The sequence below is a fragment of the Oncorhynchus mykiss genome, chromosome 3 (genome assembly GCF_013265735.2).
Source record: "Oncorhynchus mykiss isolate Arlee chromosome 3, USDA_OmykA_1.1, whole genome shotgun sequence".
In the NCBI taxonomy this organism is placed as follows: domain Eukaryota; kingdom Metazoa; phylum Chordata; class Actinopteri; order Salmoniformes; family Salmonidae; genus Oncorhynchus; species Oncorhynchus mykiss.
Genome location: NC_048567.1, coordinates 51990175 through 52011217, shown reverse-complemented (window position 1 = coordinate 52011217; position 21043 = coordinate 51990175). Strand labels below are relative to the sequence as shown.

The 21043-nt window shown below is 40.6% G+C and overlaps 1 protein-coding gene across 2 annotated transcripts in view; it reads left to right on the top strand.

The window, feature by feature from the left end:
- The window catches only part of LOC110520175 (contactin-associated protein-like 5), a 119343-nt gene that overhangs the window by 64459 nt on the left and 33841 nt on the right, over window positions 1–21043 (top strand). For both annotated transcript variants that reach the window (XM_021597306.2, XM_021597305.2), the window contains exons 6-9: window positions 4369–4553; window positions 4787–4930; window positions 5994–6261; window positions 16640–16783. In XM_021597306.2, the coding sequence (XP_021452981.1) occupies window positions 4369–4553; window positions 4787–4930; window positions 5994–6261; window positions 16640–16783 (741 nt within the window). The remainder of the gene's footprint in view (window positions 1–4368; window positions 4554–4786; window positions 4931–5993; window positions 6262–16639; window positions 16784–21043) is intronic.

Genomic DNA, 21043 nt, shown 5'->3' with positions numbered 1-21043 from the left:
CCCACTTTGAGGATAACAGTGCCGCCGACGTGGGCCTCTCCCGAGTACTGTGAGCTCTCGTTCTTCGTTGCCGACGTGAGTAAGACATTTGTGTTAACCCGCTTGCCCAGACGGAATCCCTGGCCGCGTCCTCAGAGCATGCGCAGACCAGCTGGCTGCAGTGTTTAAGCACAAATTCAATCTCTACCTATCCCAGTCTGCTTTTGCCACTTGCTTCAAGATGTCCACCATTGTTCATGTACCCAAGAAAGTGAAGGTAACTGAACTAAATGACTATTTCCCCATAGCACTCACTAATGTCATCATGAAGTGCTTTGAGAGGCTGGTTAAGGATCATATCATACCTTGGCATCCATGAATACATGCCACTTACAATTTTAAGATTATAAATAAAGTAATAGATCAATACAATAGATTAGCCCAACCTGTTCTTCATTCACAATTGGTGATTACATAATTATCATTTGCTTCCCCTCACTCATCAACTCATCCATTCTCTCCTTTCTCAACATCATACTTTACTTTCACTGGTCACCCCCAAAGCCAACTCCTCATTTGGCCGCCTTTCCTTCCAGTTCTCTGCTGCCAATGACTGGAACGAATTGCAAAAATCACTGAAGCTGGAGACTTATATCTCCCTCACTAACTTTAAACATAAACTGTCAGAGCAGCTTACCGATCATTGCACCTGTGAATAGCCCATCTGTAAATAGCCCACCCATCTACCTCATCCCCATATTGTTATTTTTCCTTTTGCTCCTTTACACCCCAGTATCTCTACTTGCACATTCATCTTCTGCACATCCATCACTCGTGTTTAATTGCTATATTGTAATTATTTCGACACTATGGGCTATTTATTGCCTTACCTCCCTAATCTTACTACATTTGCACACACTGTATATAGACTTTTCTGCTTTGTTATTGACTCTACGTTTGTTTATCCAATGTGTAACTCTGTGTTATTTGTGTCACACTGCTTTGCTTTATCTTGGCCAGGTCGCAGTTGTAAATGAGAACTTGTTCTCAACTGGCCTATCTGGTTAAATAAAGGTGAAATAAGAAAATAAAAAAATACATTTACTTATTCTGTTGCTATATGTGTGAAAATAGTTTTGTTATAGTTTAAGTTCAGTTTCAAGGCAATTATCGGTGTGATTATCAGCTGGTCACTGCAATTTCAACTGTCGGAAGAAGGAGCGGAACAGGCCCTTGGGAGAAGGAGGGACCAAAGGGGAAAACCATTTTAAAAAATGACCCTCCGTAAACTGGTTATAACTCAAGTTCTGTTGGTGATATTAAGATTCTAACATCAACAGTGTGTGTATAGACTTATTTAGGAAAAGTCAAGGACAGAGGGGAGCATGACAACAAGAAAATGGCAGAGTAATAATAAAAAAAGAGCAGCCAAAATGACATTTTTCTATTTCTATTGTTCAAGGTCTTTTTCACATCGGTTATGGTGAGTGTGATCAGACAGTCATCCGGAAAAGCTGCTGCTCTCGCGCATGGTTCAATGTTGCTTGCCTCGAAGCAAGCATAGAAGATATTTTGCTCGTTTGGTAGGCTCGCGTCACTGGGCAGCTCGCGCCTGGGGTTCTCTTCGTAATCCGTGATAGTTTGTAAGGCCTGCCACATCCAGTGTCAGAGCCGGTGTAGTGGGATTCGATCATAGTTCTGTATTGTCGCTTTGTCTGTTTGATGGTTCTTAGTGCCATCATCGGTTTGTGTTGGTAGATAGACTGGTAATAGAAAGCTACGAAAAATATAGATTAAAACTCTTGTTAAATAGTATGGTTTACAGCTTGTCATGAGATATTCTGTCAGGCGAACAGAACCAAGAGACTTCCTTACTATTAAAGATTGCGCACCAGCTACTGTTAACAAAGACACACGCCACCCCCCTTGAGCTTACACTGCCATTCTGTCCTGCCGATACATAGAAAAAACAGCTAGTTGTATATTAACAATATCCTTGTTCAGCCAAATTTCTGAGAACCATAGGATAATACAGTTCTTCAGGTCCCATTGATAGGGTAGTCTCGAACGGAACCCGTCCAGTTTGTTCTCCAGTGATTGTACATTTGCCAATAGAAGTGAGGGTACTTTCATCAGGGTGCCCGCATGTCGGCCTCTACATTGCTGTCTCTTTCTCTTCTGATTGTCCGGTATTAGGGCCTGGTCCGGAGTGATCAGTATGTCCTGCGCCGCCAACCCTTTGAAGTAGAGATCTTCATTCAAATTGAGAGTAGTGATTGCTGTTCTGATGTCCAGACGCTCTTTTCGTCATAGGAAACGGAGGAAACATTATGTACAAAAATAACACACATAATAGCAGAATTGGTCAGCAGCCCATAAAACGGCCACTATACTTTTCAGCGCCATTCTTCAGACCTGTCTTCAGGTGCAACGTTAGCTACGCAAATCTTCCTCTTACATTACACGTCAGGTAGAGGCTATTAATTTAGCTAGTTACATCACAGCATAATAGCCTAGTTTCATTGCAGCATAGCCTGTCAAGTAAGGACATAGCTATAAACCAAATTGAGCTACTTACCAACAACACACCTGTCTCTGGTTTGACGGTTGACAGGCCAAGTAGAAAGTAGTCAGATGTAATCCATATCCTGGCCATCTGCTCAAGATTGTTGAACAACTTTATGGAAGCCCATTTTCACTACAGTAGCTATTTTCTGAGCAAGGGCAAGTACTAGCCACACGTCTTATCTGGGGAAGAGGTTCCATTGGGTGGGTTCATTTTGCTTGACCCAGTGCCCCGGGTGGGCAGGGTTTGCTCATTTTTTACATTCTATGTATGAAAATACCCTCAAATTAAAGCTGACCGTTTGCACTTTAACTTCATAGTCATTGTTTGATTTTTAAATCCAAACTTTTGGAGTATGGAGCCAATAAATATGGAGGACACTGTAATTCATATCACAGGCCCAATAACCTGTGATTCACTATTGGTTTCAGGTGTGTTTGTCTAAGGCCAGAGTGACAACCAACAGTATGGCAGGGCCAGGACTGAGCAGCCCAGCAGCTAGGGATTTCTTAAATAATTATCTCCCCTGACGTGGGCATTTTTTTTAATACAGATTCCTTTTCTCATACATTATTCCATATAAGGCATCCAGACCTTATGATAGTTGCACAGAATTCATTTAATCATGTAATAAATCAAATTGAGTGATATATAACTTGACATTTCTGCCATCCATTGTGACTTTGTGGAATAATAATCAACCTTCTAATTAATGGCAATGCATTTCTTAGTCGCTATGAACGCTAGGTTAAACAGTTTCTTCTTATAACAGTCTTCAGTATCAACATTTCCAAGCAAACAAAAGCAGGGAGAAGGGAGAATCTGTGGACATGCTGAGATAAGAGCACATACTCCTTGCCAGAATTCATCCAGCCTTCACAAGAGCGTGACATAAGCAGATATGCCCCCTTTTGTGTTTTACACCTCCAGCAGTGGAATTACATTTCTGTGTCGATTATATTCATGTTCACTGGTATATAGTGCATTCTATGGATGGTATTAAACTACAGTAATTTATGTGGTCTCTATATCAGCCCTTAATACAATTTGGAACTCATCTTTAGAGGTTTGTCAGACTGTCTTAAAATTGTTTCAATCTTTGAAGCTTCTGGCTTGTCCAGTGTTTCCTGCACAGACAAAGTATTGCATCTGCAAAAGTTCACCTCCACGCCATCACAGACTGCTCTTCCCTGGTTGCCTGATCCTGCTGAGACCACTGTCGCCATCTGATCCTGCTCAGATGAGGCATGACAAAGAAGTACCTTGCTGTACATTTATACATTATATTATCCAAGAATAGAGTCAATGGTTCAATAATTCAAATTACCATTATTCCCAGATCCCAGACTGTAGCCTAACCATCAACTCAAGATTAGCCTTTGTTTCACAAAACATTCCCATACACACAAGAACTGTTAAATACTGCTACCTGACAGATACTGTAGCTAGACCCGAGAGCTGAACTGGCTTTGGTAGCTAATAGCTAGCTAGCTAGTTCATTCACTTCAGACAGCACTTCCATCGAGAGGGGATGAAACATGTAATGCATTGGCTAACATTACATGTCAGTTACACTACTAACTCAGCACTGAAGGAATAAATATATATTTCTTTCTGTTGAGTCAAACAGCAGTTATCTTGCCAGCAACATCAGTCAAATAAAGAGTAGCCAGTTTCTGAACTGCTTGCTTTTACAACTTGGAGAAAAAGCACAACACACACAGACAACAGCTGCCTCTGTTAACACACTCTGTGGTGTCCGACCAGTCCTAAATCCTAAAAAGGCCATGCTTATAATTTCAATTTGTTTTTTTTGTCTTCAGATGACACCCGGTTGCGGTTCAGCAGTGGTCGTGTTGCGGTCACTCTGGGCAGTCTTCTGGATGACCAGCACTGGCACTCTGTCCTCATCGAGCGCTTCAACAAGCAAGTCAACCTCACCGTGGACACCCACACACAGCACTTCAGGACCAAGGGGGAAGGAGACTCTCTGGAGGTGGACTATGAGGTGTGTCTATCCAAACATCCATAATATTTCCTTACAGTAGGTCTGAGTAGATTACACCACTATCATCCAGTCAGGAAAAACACATCACCCCAATACCAGGGTGAGATTAAGAATAATACTTGGTCTATCTCGTTAGAACCTGACATCTTGTTTCAACCTGACACCTGACACTATACTTTCGTAGGACTTTTCTTCTATTTCTTTATATATTTCACCTTCTTTCCTCATCAAAGCTCAGCTTCGGGGGCATCCCACTACCAGGTAAGCCTGGCACCTTCCTGAGGAAGAACTTCCATGGTTGCATCGAGAACCTCTACTACAACGGGATCAACATCATTGACCTAGCCAAGCGACGCAAGCCTCAGATCTACAGTGTGGTAAAAGCTTTTCAGCTACTCATTTTTAATGCATAAACTGTAGGCCAAGGCCACATTTATTTTGCGCTGAATTACCAATATATTAACTTATGTAAGTGATAATGCTCCATTGTATTAGAAGTGGAGGTTAACAACACCTAACCTTAGAGAACTAGTGAACCATAACAGTTGTTGCATAAAAAATGACAGACTGCGGATAGGTATCCATGTGAATACAGGGTGCATGGCAAGAACCACTTAGAGCTGAGAGAATAGTCTTCTATTTTCTTCTCCTGTTCTTATTTTGGAATGAGATCAGGGCTCAGTGATGAGTTGGAGCAGGAGCTGTATTCAGTGATCCATTCAATATAGAGGTATTATTACCTTCTGTAGCCCGAGGTAAATTGCATTATTTAAGGTAGTCCTCTCGGAGATGTCAGGGCCTTGTGCAGCCCCTAAATGATACATCTTAATGGATATTAACCTTGAGAAACTTTCTGTCTCAGTGGTCTTACAGCCCCAAACACGAGGTGTGATACACAACGGGTGTCACCTAACCTCTAACAACAAATCCGCTAACACTGAAATAGCATTAGCATAAATAAGTTATCAATGATTCGGTGTGAGTTAATGTCAGCCTATTGAAATAGAAGGATAGTGAAATCAAGTTTGGTTGATTTGATGGAAGAGTCCCTGTGGAGGGTTTGGTGAACGTGCTCCATGTCACTGCCACTCCATGTCACCAGGATCGATGATGTGTTCATCCCCACACTGCTCTGACCTTTTCCTGTGTACAGAAACTCATGTCCTCTGTACTGGCTCTTCCTGTCCCTAGGAGTCATAGTGGGGTTGGCAGTGGCATGTAACCCAGCTCCCTACAGAGTTGATTTTATCTCATTCCACTGTTCTCTCTATTGTTCTATCTCTCTCTCTTTTTTTTGTTGGTCTCGTACTATACCCGACATTTTCTTTCTCTCTTTCTAGAAGGGGGCCAGTAAGGATTTTTAATTAACCCCTAAATGTTGAAAGTTGATCTTGATCGGAGCAAGGTGACTGTAAGACTGTGTTCCATGTGTGTCACCAGGGCAACGTGACCTTCTCGTGCTCGCAGCCCCAGCTGGTGTCCACCACATTCCTGAGCTCCAGCAGCAGCTTCCTGTCGCTCCCGGCCACGCCGTCTGCTTCAGGAGGCTTCACAGTGCGTTTCCAGTTCAGAACATGGAACCCAGATGGGCTACTGCTCTCCACCCAGCTGTCCCTGGAGCCCCAGAGACTGGAGCTGCAGATAAGCAACAGCCGGCTACGCTTGACCCATCACACGTCAGCCCAGCAGAAAGAAGAGGTCTCCACCGGTGAGGGCCAGACCAACAGCCTCTAGCCTAGCTGTCCCACACTATGGGCTGGAATCAGTGGTTCTGCCTTCTGCCTCAGATTTTAAAAGGCTATTGTATTCTAGTGAAGAAGGCAGAGTATGTTTGTGGTTTTACACAGAGATAGTCTGATAGTGATAGTAAAGATTATGAGTAAAGCTTATAAGAAGACAGAATCCATTCAGTTGGACCTGTGCTTACCTCTTCTGAGTTCACAAACCAGACCTGTGTTCAAATACATGTGTTTTTGAGTATTACATATTTTAATGCTTTTTTTCTGTGTATTTACTTATTTTCAAATACACAGCCCAAAACAAGTACCAAATAGTCGACCAAATTGTATTTGAATGTATTTTAAAAAAATACTTATTTAAAATACTATTGTCAAATACCTGAGTTAATGCAACATAATGTATTTAAGTCCGTGTATTTGAGTATTTTCAAATACTTACCAAGTGTATTTCCAAATTCATTGCAATATTCAACTTCTTGTATTCATGATATCATAGAAAAATTTCAACCTGTCACTTTTTTTGCAAAAGGTAAAATGTCACAGTAGCTGACGTTTTTCTCAATACATTGCCATCAATGGTAAAATGTGAGTGTTACAGGGTAGTGATGTGCAGGTTGACACATAACCCGATGTCCCCACAGGTACGGTGTCTTCGGAAAGTATTCAGGCCCCTTAACTTTTTCAAAATTTTGTTACGTTACACCCTTATTCTAAAATGGATTAAATTAAATAAATCCCTTAGCAATCTACACACAATACCCCATGAAGACAAAGCGCAAAACAGGTTTTTACAAATGTTTGCAAATTGATTAAAAAATAAAAACAGAAATACCTTATTTACATAAGTATTCAGACCCTTTGCTATGAGACTCAAAATTGAGCTCAGGTGCATCCTGTTTCCGTGAGATGTTTCTACAAATTGATTATAATCCACCTGTGGTAAATTCAATTGATTGGACATGATTTGGAAAGGCACACACCTGTCTATATAAAGGTCCCACAGTTGTCAGTGCATGTCAGAGCAAAAACCAAGCCATACAGTTGAAGGAATTGTCTGTTGAGCTCAGAGACAGGATTGTGTTGAGGCACAGATCTTGGGAAGGGTACCAAAACATCTCTGCAGCATTGAAGGTCCCCAAGAACACAGTGGCCTCCATCATTCTTAAATGGAAGAGGTTTGAAACCACCAAGACTTTTCCCAGCCAAACTGAGCAATCGGGGGAGAAGGGCCTTGGTCAGGGAGGTCACTCTGGCAGAGCTCTAGAGTTCCTCTGTGGAGATAGGAGAACCTTCCAGAAGGACAACCATATCTGCAGCATTCCACCAATCAGGCCTGTCTGGTAGTGGACAGATGAAAGCCACAACTCAGTAAAAGGCACATGGTAGCCCGCTTGGAGTTTGCCAAAAGGCACTTAAAGGAATCTCAGACCATGAGAAACACAATTATCTCATCTGATGTAACCAAGATTGGCCTGAATGCCAAGCGTCATGTCTGGAGGAAACCTGGCACCATTCCTATGGTGAAGCACGGTGGTTGCAGCATCATGGTGTGGGGATGTTTTTCAGCAACAGGGACTGGGAAACTAGTCAAGATCAAGGGAATGATGAATGGAGCAGTACAGAGAGATCCTTGATGACAACCTGCTCCAGAGCGCTCAGGACCCCAGACTGGGGCGAAGGTTCACCTTCCAACAGGACAACGACCCTAAGCACACAGCAAAGACAAAACAGAAGTGGCTTTGGAACAAGTCTCTGAATGTCTTTGAGTGGCCCAATCAGATCCCGGACTTGAACCCGTTTGTGTAGCAGTGCTCCCTAACCAACATGACAGAGCTTGAGAGGATCTGCAGAGAAGAATGGGAAAAACGCCCCAAATACAGGTGTGCCAAGCTTGTAGTGTCATACCAAAGAAGACTCAAGGCTGTACTCGCTGCCAAAGGTGCTTCAACAAAATACTTAGTAAATGGTCTGAATAGTTATGAAATGTAATTATTCATTAAAAAAACAGAAATCGCAAAAATGTCTAAAAATATGTTTTTGCTTCATCATTATGGGAAATTGTGTGTAGGTTGATGAGGAGATAAAAACGATTGAATCAATTTTTGAGTAAGGCTGTAACCTAACAAAATGTGGAAAAAGTCAAGAGCTCTGAATGCTTCCCGAAGGAACTGTATATCTGAAGGGTGAGCGAGGTTAGGGTAATTAAATATTGTATGGCTAAAGGATGGGTGTATCTGTAGGCTACATTGAGGTTTTTCTATAATTATTTTGTTGTCTATCTGGCATTATTGCGTAAGCCTAAGCTTTAGGGCCTAACCATATGCGTGCCAAATAGCCTACACGCCAATTTCCAAATACTTTTGGGAACTAGTAAAAAAAGTTTGGCGATCCACTCAGGCAAAAAGGACAATGTCGGAGTTTATTTCAAGAAAAAAACTGCGAAATGGAGAGTTTGGGAAGTGGTAAAAGAATATGGTTGCAGTTATGTGTGATGATTGTGTAGCATGCTATACACATTTGACATTCACAAGACGGGGACTTAGAATACGCCTCTGGCACGTCAATGGAACTGTAGCCAACTGCACTGTTCAGATGGGTTAAATGGAAACTGAAATCTGGAGTCTGACTGGAGACTGACTGTAGGTCTATATCCTCTCCCATAACTCCTGCAGAATTTATATTTTTTTCTTGCAGTAAAATCATATATCAAATGTACAGTTGAAGTTGGAAGGTTACATACACTTAGGTTGGAGTCATTAAAACTCGTTTTTCAACCACTCCACAAGTGTCTTGTTAATAACAAATTGTTGTTTTTGCAAGTTGGTTAGGACGTTATTATATACAGATTATTTCACTTATAATTCACTGTATCACAATTCCAGTGGGTCAGAAGTTTACAGACACTAAGTTGACTGTGCCTTTAAACAGCTCGGAAAATTACACAAAACTATGTTATGGCTTTAGAAGCTTCTGATAGGCATTTTGTTTTATTACCTTGATTTAACTACGCACTAAAGTTAAAAATAAATTCTTATTTTCAATGACGGCCTAGGAACAGTGGGTTTAAAGGCACAGTCAACTAGTGTATGTAAACTTCTGACCCACTGGAATTGTGATACAGTGAATTATATGTTAAATAATCTGTCTGTAAACAATTTGGTTACTAACCCAACACTCTAACCACTAGGCTACCCTGCCACCCCAATATCATTTGAGTCAACTGGAGGTGTACCTGTGGATGTATTTCAAGGCCTACCTTTAAACTCAGTTCCTCTTTGCTTGACATCATGGGAAAATCAAAATAAATCAGCCAATACCTCAGAAAAAATTGTGGACCTCCACATGTCTGATTCATCCTTAGGAGCAATTTCCAACCCCTGAAGGTACCACATTCATCTGTACAAACAATAGCACGCAAGTATTAACACCATGGGACCATGCAGCCGTCATACTGCTCAGGAAGGAGACGTGTTCTGTCTCCTAGAGATGAATGTACTTTGGTGCGAAAAGTGCAAATCAATCCCAGAACAACAGCAAAAGACCTTGTGAAGATGCTGGAGGAAACCGGTACAAGTGTTTCTATATCCACAGTAAAACGTGTCCTATATCGACATAACCTGAAAGGCCGCTCACCAAGGAAGAAGCCACTGCTCCAAAACCGCCATAAAAAAGACAGACTACAGTTTGCAACTGCACACGGGGACAAAGATCATACTTTTTGGAGAAATGTCCACTGGTCTGATGAAACAAAAATGGCCATAATGGCCTTAAAGACCATCGTTATGTTTGGAGGAAAAAGGGTGAGGCTTGCAAGCCGAAGAACAACATCCCAACCGTGAAGCACGGGGGTGGTAGCATCATGTTGTGGGGGTGCTTGCTGCGGGAGGGACTGGTGCACTTCACAAAATAGATGGCATCATGAGGTAGGTAAATTATGTGGATATATTGAAGCAACATCTGAAGACATCAGTCACAAATGTCTTCCAAATGGACAATGATCCCAAGCATACTTCCAAAGTTGTGGCAAAATGGCTTAAGGACAACAAATTCAAGGTATTGGTGTGGCCAACACAAAGCCCTTACCTTAATCCTATAGAAAATTTGTGGGCAGAACTGAAAAAGCGTGTGCTAGCAAGGAGGCCTACAAACCTGACACAGTTACGCCAGCTCTGTTAGGAGGAATGGGCCAAAACTTATTGAGTGTATGTAAACTTCTGACCAGCTGGGAATGTGATGAAAGAAATAAAAGTTTAAATAAATAATTCTCTCTACTGTTATTCTGACATTTCGCATTCTTAAAACAAAGTGGTGATCCTAGCTGACATAAAACAGGGATTTTTTACTAGGATTAAATGTCAGGAATTATGAACAACTGAGTTGAAATGTTTTTGGCTGAGGTGTATGCAAATTCCCAACTTCAACTGTACATTTTGACTTGGGAACTGGAGTGAAGAAATATTATTTATTCATTTCACCATCTTGAGAGAATGCAAATGTCCAGTTAAGGATCATCTGTAGAGGAGCTATCTTTATCAGTGTCACGGATTTCCTCCTCTTCTTCCGAAGAGGAGAGGCGAGAAGGATCGGAGGACCAATATGCGGCGTGGTAAGTGTCCATGGTTCCTTTTAATAAGAAATACTACACATGAACACAACTACAAAACAAGAACCGTGAGTGAAAACCGTAACAGTCCTAACTGGTGCATAAAACACAAATACAGGAAACAATCACCCACAAAATACCCCAAGAATATGGCTGCCTAAATATGGTTCCCAATCAGAGACAACGATAAACACCTGCCTCTGATTGAGAACAACTCTGGGCAACCATAGACTTACCTAGACAACTAAACTGAACACAACCCCAATAATCTAATAAACCCCTAGACAAGACGAACACAATAAATCACCCATGTCACACCCTGGCCTAACCAAAATAATAAAGAAAACAAAGATAACTAAGGCCAGGGCGTGACAATAATTTTCATAGAAGCTGATAGTATTTCAACCACATGAAATGTGCACCATGCAGTCAACCTGAAATCTTATCAGAAACACGTTGTGTAATTTTTTACAGCTTTATAATTTCTTACAACTGGTCAAAATGATGTCATTTGGAAATTTTAGAACAGAATATATTTCAATTTGTTTTGTGTAATTACATTTTCTCATTGGTCCTTAAACGGCTTTGCTCTGCAAACGAAGCAGAGATGACAGAGAAAACTTTACCGATGTCAACTTGATTGAACCATTTATTCTATTAATTTATGATATTATTCTGGTGAGCAAAGGTCTATTTCATTATTCTAGGGCAACATATAATGACAGATGAGAAGCTGCATGTATCTAATTATAGACAAGTTGACGATCAACGATCAAATACATGTACCCCCCCTGTCAAAAAAAATTGTCATGTCGTCTTTGACTGTAGCCTACAGCACATTTTCTATATTAGCGGGTTAGGGTCGGATGCCAGCCTCAGATATTTAGCTAGCTCAATCGCAGTCAATGGGCCGTCATAGTTATGTGGGGGCTGTAGGTAATGCTTTTCTTTGAAAGAAAAGCCTTGTTCACTGTGGACCAAATTTTTATTGTGAATAATTAATTGCACATGGTCATATGTAGGCTTGCGTTCATCGGGAGTGTCTGTTCAACAAATTTTGTTTCTAGTCTCAACCGTTCTCCCGATGTCACTCAAAATCACATTAACTCGAGGTCACATAAACTCTAGGCCTTAACCCTAACCCTAGCCTCATGTCCACTCCCAGCTCAACCCTATCCTAACAGTAGTGGTGGTCGGTGCCGTTTAAGATCAGGGAGGGCAATATTTTTTTTATGAGCACAGCCTTATTTCTATCACAGCATATTGGATGACTGTCATTCATATTCCACCCAGCTCAGTGTAACATTGGCTACTACATGATACTTACATTTTCCCTAAATCCACCATGAAGTTGCTACAACCTAGCCTGGTTTACAACATAGGTGCACAGGTAGAGAGAAAAATGAGAGTAATCAAGGTGATAGACAGTGGCACATTCTATACCGCCTTGCACACTCTCGCCTGCATCTAGCTGATCTAGGGTGTAATCATTGGTCCAACAGTTTGAAATTATAATTTCTATTGTACAAATTCAGATATGTTTATCCATGTTTCGTTCCTTTTGCTTCCACTTAAAACTTCTTAAGACTAGGGGCGGTATTTTCACGTCCGGATGAAAAGTGTGCCCAGAGTAAACTGCCTGCTACTCAGGCCCAGATGCTAGGATATGCATGTTATTAGCAGATTTGTATAGAAAATACTCTGAAGTTTCTAAAACTGTTTGAATTATGTCTGTGAGTATAACAGAGCTTATTTGGCAGGCGAAACCCCGAGGACAAACTGTCCAGGAAAAAATATATTTGAGGTCACTAACCCTAACCCTCTTTTCAATGGGATTTTTATGAGGATCTGGATTTCTAAGGCACTTGCTTGCAGTTCCTATCGCTTCCACTAGATGTCAACAGTCTTTAGAAATTGGTTGATGTTTTTCCTTTGAGAAATTAAGAAGTAGGGCAGTTCAGAACGAGGGTGGAGTGAAGTGTACTGTTTGTTAGAGGCGCGTCACCTGAAAGCACGCTCCACTTTGTTTTCATCCGGTATTGAACACAGTTTATCCCGTCTTAAATTTTATCGATTATTTACGTAAAAAAATACCTAAAGTTGTATCAGGAAAGTTGTTTGAAATGTTTGGAACAAGTTTACAGGTAACTTACTAGATATTTTGTAGTTATGTTGCGCGAGTTGGAACCTGGGTTTTTCTTGATCAAACGTGCCAAATTAATAGATATTTTGGATATATAACGACGGAATTTATCGATCAAAAGGAACATTTGTGATGTTTATGGGACATTTTGGAGTGCCAACAAAAGAAGATCTTAAAAGGTAAGACATGAATTATATCGTTATTTCTGAGTTTTGTGTCACGCCTGGCGGGTTGAAATATGAATGTCATGTGTTTGTTTGGTGGGGTGCTATCCTCAGATAATCTCATGGTTTGCTTTCGCCGTAAAGCCTTTTTGAAATCACGTTGGCTGGATTAACAAATGTAGCTTTAATTTGGTGTATTGCTTGTGTGATTTCATGAAAGTTGAATATTTATAGTAAGTTAATTTGAATTTGGCGCTCTGCCATTTCACCGGATGTTGTCAAATCGATCCCGTTAACGGGATTTGATCCCTAAGAAGTTTTAAGAAACATTTTTCAACAGAATCTGCTACGGCTGACCCCATTTTGTCGATTATTCGATTGTTTGGTTGATAGGCTGTTGGTCGACTAAGATTATTTTAGTGAAGTAGTAAAAAAAATATATATAAAAAAATATACATATGGCACCACGAGACACCTGTTGGATTCAGGCCTGTCTGAGAGGACTAATCCATTGTGGATGCCGCGGGGATGGCACACCAGTATCACCAGTGGTACATTTAACATTAATTACCATAATTTCCAATCTACAATGTTTGTTTGGCAATGTTTTACGGCAATTTCTGTTAATGCATTCAATATATTATTATTACAGTCTTACCATTGTGTTTGTAGGAGTGGACACATTATTTGCGTAGCGCACAACCTAGGCTACACTTGTGAGAAAAAAGTTTGGGTTTATTTCATTCCATTTACAAGTATTAATTGTCTTTTGTTAGGAGCATTCCTGTCAGTCTTGAGTAAGAACACGCACCTGTTTACGCATAGAAGTAGGCCTAGGCTACCTGGCCTGCGCGCAAATGTAGGCTTATAAATGTGCCCATTTGGGGATCTGATACTATTTCTGATTGTCTTAACTCACCATTTTTCTTCACCTCAAACATCAAGTAAACAAGTCTGTTTTTACATGCAATGAGAATAGTTCCTCAACCTAGCTTATTTGAAAAATCTTTCCGGCCCCCCCCCCTTCAATAACTATTCAGCATGAATGGAGAAAAAAAATGTAATGCTCTGATCCAGTGAAACGTCATTAAAAAGGCCTACCTAATTACTTCTTATCCCTTGGGCAAATAGCCTACAGCTGTGTCTGTCTGTCCGGGAGCTCACTGCCACCTGAAACTCTGAGGGCCCAGAATATTTTATACAATGTTGAAAGTTTGCTAGCAGGAGCTTTTGGCTGGACCAAGTTAATAGTTTCAAGTTCCTTGCAGACAGGCCATGCATATCCAATGGGATTTATAGGATATTCATTTTTATCAGCATATTTTCTACCTGCAGGCTGCAATGTTTTTATTTGATGGCTTTATGTAGGGCAATTTTTTACATAATGGCAATGGCAATAGAAGTTACTTTTATATTTGTATCGTTTTCATTTAGCTATCATTTTGAATAACCACATGACACATGAAATGAATCTGTTCCATGAAAATCATAACTGGCACGCAGATGGTATACCAGAAATGGTATGATAACTTGCCACTCCAAATGTAAAAGGTTGCTTATTGCCGGCAACTTCCGGAGCATAAGGCCAGCAGCAGCATGCAGCAGAAGCAGGAGGGTCAGGAACAGGTTTTTGTCTTCTGGTGGAATTGATCTCTCTGAATTGATCTCTGGTTCCCTCTAGTAATGTGTGTCTTCATTTTCAAATCGCAGTGCTTAAAGCATGAGACATGCTCAAGTAACGTACATATAGCTAATTCTATTCAAACATAGGGTGGGTCTATATATGGAAAAATACACATTATTTTTTTATCAATAGCTTTTGACCAAAAACAGACAATTCCCGGTTGACCAAGATTTGTTTTAGTCAGGGACAGCACTATAATCGGCGGGAATGAATACACTGCTGATCACACGCAAACACAGTTCATAGCAGCCACATACAACAGCATGATCACTTGCTCAATGTACTATAATTCCTTATTGCATCTACATGCTCTCCTCCTCTCACATTTTCCCTTCACTTGTGGACCTCAGTGGAGTGAAAGAAGGAGGGAGATAGAGGGTGAAGGAGAGCGGGTGGAAAGAGAGAGATAGAGAGAGGGGAGGTAGGGAGAAAGAGATATGAGAGAGAGAGAGAGAGAGAGGGAAGGAGGCAGAGGGAGAGGACGGTTCATGCCTGTGATGCCTTTCTCTATGCTTCCATGTTGTGATGTTAATCTTCCCCCATTGAGTGGAATGTATTCACTTAGGAATCAACCCTGTGACACTCATCTTTTCCCATTGACTGCAATGTATTGACATAAGCTTCAACCCGGTGACACTAATCTTTTCCTATTGACTTTAGCTTCATCACTGTCACTAATTGTTCCACATTGACTGCAATGTTTGGACATACACGTCAACCCTGTGACACTCATATTTTCCCATTGAATTCAATGTATGTCATAAACATCCAAACTGTGACACTTGTCTTTTTCCATTGACTGCAATGTATTGAGAAAAAGGTCAGCTTTTCAAATCAAGGTTATCTGAATACTTGTTTTGAAATGTATTGAAAAGTAATTTAAATGCCTGAAATAGTATTTGAACCCAGGTCTGTCACACAAAAAGATAAGCATTTGGTTTTGTTCATTTTTTAACAATGGGGAGATGAAATATGCATGGAGGTGGGATTCCTTATTGTTGGATTTAGTTATTTTTACATGCTTATTAGCAAGACATAGCACACAGACAGAGTTATGTTTGACCCGTCTCTGTGTCTGTGTGCTCATTTGAGACTGATCTCACTCACTGCAACATAATCAAGATGTTATCAGTAACAATCCGAGGTCGTCCTCCATCTGTTGCATGTTGGAGGCTTCTCAGAGTCAATGTTTGAACCAGGTGTGCTTTTTTGTTTGTTTCAAACAATTTACTGCCTGAAATCTAGCACATTTAATTACATTCCATTGTAATTTTCCTAGCCTGCAACCCTGTAAGCAGATGGCAAGCACAGAGGGGATTGTAGACAGAGCAGACACACACAGAGCTTGGATGCCCTTCACTGTAAAGGCCTGGGCTTAATTAAATCAAAAACCAAAGATTATACCACTGAGGTTTACCATTGGTTCCTTCTCAGAATGGAACTACAAACACAACAGATGGGGATTGTTGGTGATCCTTTGTTTATTTGGTAATGTAAGGGAAACTATATGAAATGTGTGTGTAGTGTGGAGGGAGATCCATAAAGTCAACATCTGCGAGAGCAACAGAGTGAATGCAGAGGTTTGTTGCAGACAAACAGATTGTATATATAAATATAAAACTGTACATTTTTTTTGTAAATTGTTTTTATAACAGTGTAGTTGCTATGGTAAAATAACAGTGATGTGCAGAGATTGATAGTGTATTTTAAAGTCTCCAAACCACCCAGAACCTACACCCTGCTGTCTCCACAGGTCACAGGGTGAATGATGGACTGTGGCACACCGTGAGTCTCGGCTCCCGAAGTCTCCAGGTCACCATGACTCTGGACAGCGAGCCGTCCTCAACCATCGAACTGGCGGACCACATGGACGCAGGAGACAACCTCTACTTTGGAGGTAAGAGGACAAATAATATGACCAATACTTCGTTAGGTATGAATTATATGTTCTGGTATTTACAGTAGAAACGCAAGGACTTGATGAAACTGGGGACTGTAATACCTAAATAGCCTCACTCTTTGGCATCGTCACTCAAGTGCCATAGTGGCTCTTAATTTACATTGGCTTGTAAGCAGAGATTAACTTAATACATCCCTGTACAAACTTTAGCTTCCCAAAACGTGCCATGTACTGTACATCTCAAATCTTCTGATAGCTGGCATTTTACTAAGCTGCTTTTAAAAGGCTTCAACTTGTATAATGGCATGTCTTGGCAGGTTTAACTCTGCTCTCTTTTTTGGGGGCGACTTCTCTCTCTGCCATAACAGAGGTTTAACAACTTTACATGATTGTCACTAAATCACAAATGTTGTATTTTCTGCTTGCATGTCTCCAGTCAGTCAGCACTCTTAGCAACTTAACATGCAGTGCCTTCGGAAAGTATTCAGACCCCTTGACTTTTTCCACATTTTGTTACGTTACAGCCTTATTCCCATCAATCTACACACAATACCCAATAATGACAAAGCAAAAACACGTTTTCAGAATATTTTGCTATTTTTTTCACCAACAAAAAAACTGAAATGTGACATTTGCTTAAGTATTCAGACCCTTTACTCAGTACTTTGTTAAAGCACCTTTGGCAGCGAATACAGCATCGAGTCTTCTTGGGTATGACGCTACAAGCTTGGCACACCTGTATTTGGGGAGTTTCTCCCATTCTTCTCTGCAGATCCTCTCAAGCTCTGTGAGGTTGAATGGGGAGCGCTGCAGCACAGCTATTTTCAGGTATTTCCATAGATATTCGATCAGGTTCAAGTCCAGGTTCTGGCTGGGCAACTCAAGGTCATTCAGAGACTTGTCCCAAAGCCACTCCTGTGTTATCTCTGCTGTGTGCTTAGGGTCATTGTCCAATTGGAAGGTGAAAAAGTTTTCATCAAGGGTCTCTCTGTAATTTGCTCGGATTATCTTTGCCTCGATCCAGACTAATCTTCCAGTCCCTGTCACTGAAAAACTTCCCCACAGCAAGATGCTGCCATCACCATGCTTCTCCGTAGGGATGGTGCCAGGTTTCCTCCAGACATGAAGCTTGGCATTCAGGCAAAATAGTTTAATCTTGGTTTCATCAGACCAGAGAATTCCCAAATGGGCTGCCATGTGCCTTTTACTGAGTAGTGACTTCCGTCTTGCTACTCTACCATAAACGTCTGATTGGTGTAATGCTGCAGAGATAGTTGTCCTTCTGGAAGGTTCTCCCATCTCCACAGAGAAACTGTAGAGCTCTGTCAGAGGGACCATCGCATTCTTGGTCACCTCCCTGACCAAGGCCCTTCTCCCCCAATTTCTCAGTTTGGCCGGGTGGACAGCTCTAGGAAGAGTTTTGGTGTTTCCAATCTTCTTCCATGTAAGAATGATGGAGGCCACTGTGTTCTTGGGGACTTTCAATGCTGCAGAAATGTTTTGGTACCCTTCCCCAGTTCTGTGCCTCGACACAATCCTGTCTCGTTTCTCCATGGATAATTCCTTCGACCTCATGGCTTGGTTTTTGCTCTGACATGCACTGTCAACTGTGGGCCCTTATATAGACAGGTGTGTGCCTTTCTAAATCATGTCCAATAAATGTAATTTACACTGGATCTTCCTTTAGAAGTTGCATCATACTGCAGCACAGCTTGCGGGCTGCCGCAGGATTCTATGGAATGTTATTTAAGTGTCAGCCATTGTTGCCATTAATGCTAGTTAGTCCTAGTTTGACCACCAGAGGTCATTATTGAGAAGCATTTGACTGTTTTCAATATTGGCTGTACGAGAGAATTTTAAGCCTTTTTTGTAAGATCATAGTATATGGGATTGATTTTAAGAAATGTAACTTAATTAATTAGATTAATATTATGGTGTTTCTAATTCCAAGGAAAACTAAAAACTAAACCCTCAGAGTTTTCGTTAGTAAAATATGGCGCTGTCAATGATGTGCGTACTGGGAGCGGAGTCAGGTGCAGGAGAGCAGAGAGTTGTGAACAGGCGCACACTTTATTTAGGCAGGAGAAACCAACAGACGGACGCCACCGCGTCGAAACCTCCAGCCAATTGGCAAAAGTGAAAACTCGCAAACAGTCACAATAATATGTACAAACAAATAAACATACCTCATGAAATAAAACACGGAAATAAACGCATACCAGTATAGCGAGTCAAGGGAACAAGACAAAACAAATGGCTAAATGAAAACTGGAGCGGCGATGGCTAGAAAGCCGGTGACGTCAACCACCGAACGCCGCCCGAACAAGGAGAGGAGCAGACTTCGGCGGAAGTCGTGACAGCGCTGTACAAAGTGAAGAGCAAAATAATCCTAACATTTCCACACCATAATTGTAGGCTAACCAATATCCAAATGGAGATTCAGTGAAAATAAAGTCTAATTGATTTATCAAGACCAGTCCCCATGCTTTTCTCAGAGCAGCGTGAAACTGTGCTGGCATAGTTTACCACACGCGGGTAGGCTATTGCTTCAAATCCTATTATAACAATTGGATGACTTTGGGAGTTTCAGTAAGCAACAATTTGTTGCCTTCATTAGCCTACTTTATTCTTAAAATAACTCCAGCACAGAGAAGAGAAAAGAGCCTTAAATAATTCAACAATAAAGCGATTGAATTCAAAAATGCTTTTGACTCTTTTTAATTTTGGGTATCAACCAAAAACACAGCATCTACCGTGGTTTTGAATTAAATTTAAAACATACAACTATTTCAAAATGCATATGTTTATTAGGCTACTGTGCCGTCTGACAAAACCAACAGGACAATGAGAATAGGCAAAAATAACACACCATAATTCCTCTCAAGAGAATTAACATTCCAGTTACACCAACTGGTAGACTGATCACACAATTGTACAAAATGGTAAGAGAACTCGTGAAGAAAGCTACCCCTCTACATACACATTTCTTGTGTTTACATCTAACAATAGCAACAGGAATATTATAAAAGTGAAATAAGTATTTGTTCTGACTTACATTTGGTCAAAAACGCACAAATATCAAATTAATGACAGTCTGATCTCCACAAAAGCCATCCTAACTAAGTGAATAATCCAATAATAATTGGTAGGACACATAAAAGGAAATATCAACGAGTTTACCAGAATCTCTAAACGAAAATACTGGCAAATCAATAAAATGTCCTTGTACAGTAGCTGATCTAATTACATTTAGAGGATTCTAAATTAATATCTAAGGGTATTTTGTACACTTATAATGCAGGGTTAATAATAAATTAATATATTTGTAGGGGTTGGTGCATTTTTGGGGGGCAAATCTGGTTTTAGAGTACTTAAGCATCGAATACATTGCAAGTTTGCCCATTTTGGCCTTTGGGCTACACTTTACAATAGGACTCAACTCTGACTGACCACAGCATCTATAGTGCTACAAATATATTATTGAATTAGATTTTTTTTTTAAAACTGTTTTATTAAGTAGTCTTGCTTGTCTCAGAGCAGCGCGAAACAGTGCTGAAGTAGTTGACCACATTCAAGTAGGCTATTGCTTCAAATCCTATTATAACAATTGGATGACATTGGGAGTTTCAGTAAGCAACAATTTGTTGCCTTCATTAGCCTACTTTATTCTTAAATGAACTCCAGCACATAGAAGAGAAAGAATTGAATTCACAAATGCATTTGACTGTGTTTAATATTGGCCATCAACCAAAAACACAGCATCTGCCGTGATAGAAATACGTTATTGTATTCGTTTATTTATTTATTTTTACTATTTCAAAATGCGTATGTTTATTAGGCTACTGTGCAGTTTGACTAGTAAACATACCCTACATTACATAGTGAACATGGTAATGTGCCTAATTACTTACATAAGGCAGAGCAGGCCATGTCCAGACTTTCTCGATGACCTGAAGTACTCATTAACTCTGTCTTTAATGCTTTTTCGGGTTGCATTAGTCATGGACAGAAACGTCTGAAAGTCAGTATTAATGATGAACACCCGGAGGTTCACTGGTAAGCCACATTTGCCTTGGTATCCATCCCAAATGGTATTCTGTGTCAACCCGTGTTATCTCTCTTCGGTCACACATCCTGGGAAGTTGGTTAGGACATCTACTTTGTGCATGACACAAGCAATTTATCCAACAGTTGTTTACAGACAGATTATTTCACTTATAACTCACCGTATCACAATTCCAGTGGGCCAGAAGTTTA